This window comes from Tupaia chinensis, unplaced genomic scaffold (assembly GCF_000334495.1).
Source record: "Tupaia chinensis unplaced genomic scaffold, TupChi_1.0 Scaffold000561_1, whole genome shotgun sequence".
Classification (NCBI taxonomy): Eukaryota; Metazoa; Chordata; class Mammalia; order Scandentia; family Tupaiidae; genus Tupaia; species Tupaia belangeri.
This window is the reverse complement of record NW_006160074.1, coordinates 3,180,356-3,183,276: the sequence shown is the minus strand read 5'-3', so window position 1 is coordinate 3,183,276 and position 2,921 is coordinate 3,180,356. Positions and strand designations below refer to the sequence as shown.

The 2,921-nt window shown below is 59.4% G+C and overlaps 1 protein-coding gene across 1 annotated transcript in view; it reads right to left on the bottom strand.

The window, feature by feature from the left end:
• F2 (coagulation factor II, thrombin) overlaps positions 1-1,145 on the bottom strand; it is a gene marked incomplete in the record, with an annotated part of 17,568 nt that extends 16,423 nt beyond the window's left edge. The window contains 2 exon segments of the mRNA XM_027775412.1: positions 645-809; positions 1,021-1,145. Coding sequence (XP_027631213.1) covers positions 645-809; positions 1,021-1,098 — 243 coding nt within the window.
• Positions 1,146-2,921: the final 1,776 nt, after the last annotated feature.

Sequence of the window (2,921 nt, the reverse complement as noted above, 5' to 3'; positions counted from 1 at the left end):
CTTGTTTTCTTTTTTTTTTTTTTGTTTGCTACAGGGTACATGGACTCGCTGGAGGCAGAGAGGGAAAGTGAGAAAGCACCCCACCACCCCCACCAAGGGATGGCTACCCTACAATGCCTATCCTATCCCTTCTCTTTGGGGCACCCACACCCGCACTGGCTGTTTTCCAGCTGCCAGGTCTAGGACTCGAACTGCACATCCCGCGCCCCACAGTGTGGGATACAGTGCCTTAACCACAGCCACCTTGTGGATGGAGTTTCCTATTTTTGTTTGGAAGAAGAGAAGAGAGTTTGCGAAGAGGCGCGTTCACCCCAACACGCAGGCCAAAGGCGCACAGGATTCCCCTGGGCTGGGGCAGTCAGGGCGGGGCGTGGGGCCTGGCAGAGCCCCGGGGGCTGGACAGCGGCTGAGCAGGGCTCCTGCCTCCCCCGGGGCCTGCACCGAAGCAGCAGAAAGGCCACCACGTGGGCCAGGCCGTGGAGCATGTCTGAAGCCCGGCGAGGGGGCCTCACGGACCCTGGCAGGAAGCCCACGAGGGCCGAGGCTGCGCATCTTTCCAGCCCAGGCCGTGGTTACCCGCCCAGAAGCCTGCGCTCCTTGCGTGCCTGGGCCAGCGCCCTCCCAGCGGCGGGCTCACCGCTCACCGTGGCGCTGGGCGACTCCAGGGCCTCGAAGGCCTCCTCGTAGCTGCACAGCTCCTCCACGCACTCCCGCTCCAGGTTGCCCTCGCGCACCTCCTCCAGGAAGCCGCTGTTGGCGCGCGCCCACGCGGCCTGCCTAGCCCTGCTATGTCTGGGACTGCGGAAGTCCCGGAAGCTGCTAAATGCAGCCCCCCCATCCCCCCTCCCGAAGTGTCCCCCGCCCCCTCCCCAGATTGGAGGAGGGGCGCAGCAGTCTTCCCAGCTGCCCCCAGCTCCCGGCTCTGTCCCTAAGCTGGGTGCCCCAGTTGAGAAGAGGTCCAGGCGGGAGACCCCAGCCCAGGGTCCTTCCCGGGGCGCCAGCCTGTCCCCAGCCCTTACCATGTTGACTGTGCAGGAGACCGCACAGGGCGGCCAGGACCAGGCAGCCAGGTAGCCCCAGGCCGCCGACCTGCGCCATGGTGTGCGGCTCAGGGACTCTGAGGGACTGTCCTGACCTCTCTGAGTTAATGTTGAACCAACATGAAGAAATCAGTGCAGAGGAAGAGGTCAGCAGGTCAGGGTCCTGGGGACAGGCGGAAAGAGTCCTCCTATCCGCCCCCGCCATCGGGAGACCATGGACACATGGTCTGGAAGGAAGTCGCAGGAAAGGTCCCCTGAGACCGGGGACACATGGTCTGGAAGGAAGTCACAGGAAAGGTCCCCTTAAAGGCTACTGTCCATCCCTTCCTTCACCAAGGACGGAGCAAATGTGGGCCTCCCTGAGGCTCCTTCCCATCTGAACCCACAGAGACGTTGCTTTAGTCACTGCGTGCCTCGATTTGGTCCTCTGTGATGGGAATACTGTGCCGTGGGGACCGGAGGAGATGGTGACCTTAAAGCCACATAATGTGGTAAGTGCTTGATGATCAGTAGGACCTTGGAGGGGGAGAATACCCACCTATAAAGGGCGTGGCCTGAGGCAAGCTGCTGACTGCCCTAGGATGCCCTGGAGATAGGGACAGCCCAGGTGTGTCCCAGCCCCTCAGCCACCAATGGAGGGTCTCATGGCAACCCTTTCCTGCCAGGGCTGCCGGAATGCGTGTTTGTGTGCGTGCACGCTGGTTTCACGGAAGAGGGGGCAGGCCCAGGACCCGTGGGCCTTTTCTAGCTTCTCTCACCTCCCACGACCAGCGTGGCTTCTGGTCCTGTGCAGCCTCATCCGGCCGGCCCTGCTCCAGTTCCTGTTTGCGGGAAGTGGGGGAAGGACGGGTAAATATTAGTCCTGGGTCTCAGTAGGACAGAGGGACAAAGAGCAGGAACACAGGGAACCACAGTTCTCACCTTGCCTGTCCTTCGGATCTGGCACCTGGCTGTTTGGGATCTGGACCACAGTCATCTTCAGCCTGGGAAGAGAGAGGGCGGGTAGAGGACCGGGAACCAGACTCCCACACATCTCCTTAAGGGCTGGGTAGCCCGGTTCCTATACACTTACGAATATTTCTCTCTCTTTTCATTGCTAGCGAGTGCTAGACAGGGACAGAGAGAACTCCCAGTAGGGTGTGGTCACGCTGCAATCCTTCTTCCTCCAGTTCTCATGGGGTTTTTTTGAGAGATTTTTGCTATAGAGTGCGTGCACTCGCCAGAGAGATAGAGAGATAGAGAGACAGCAAGAAATCACCGTCACCCCTAGGAGGGTTGGCCATGCTGCAATCCCTTCTTCTCCATTCTCTTCATGGGATTTGGGGCACACACACACACAGCATGAGGGGTTTTTTTGTCCCCCCCCCAGAGGTTTTTCCTATAGGGCGTGTGCCCTCGCCAGAAAGAGAGATAGAAAGCAAGAAATCACTCCCCCCCAGGGGGGATGGCCATGCCACAATCCCTTCTCCTCCCTTCTCCTCTGGGGATCTTGGGCATGCACGCACATGCACCCTGCGTGTGTTTGAGCTGCCTGGTCCGGGACGGGAACCATGGTCAAATACATGAGAGTCCAGTGACATAGCCATTATGCCAACTGCTGGTCCCGAGCCCCTCTTTTTTCTTTCATTTAGGTTTAAGTTGTATACATAACATTCACCAATCCTGTGTGTGCTGTGTTTACACCCACGTGACCAGCCCGCCACAGTCTCCTCCGTGCTGCCTCTCAGGAGTGCCCCCTAAACTAAGCACTATTCCAACCACCGTCACCGTGGGTCCACCTTGTCTGATTTTGAACTTGAGGTGAGTGGACGCCTACAGCGTCCACGTGTTGGTGTCTGGCTTTTCTTGCTCGGGGGAAGGTCCTGAGAGCCACACAGGCTC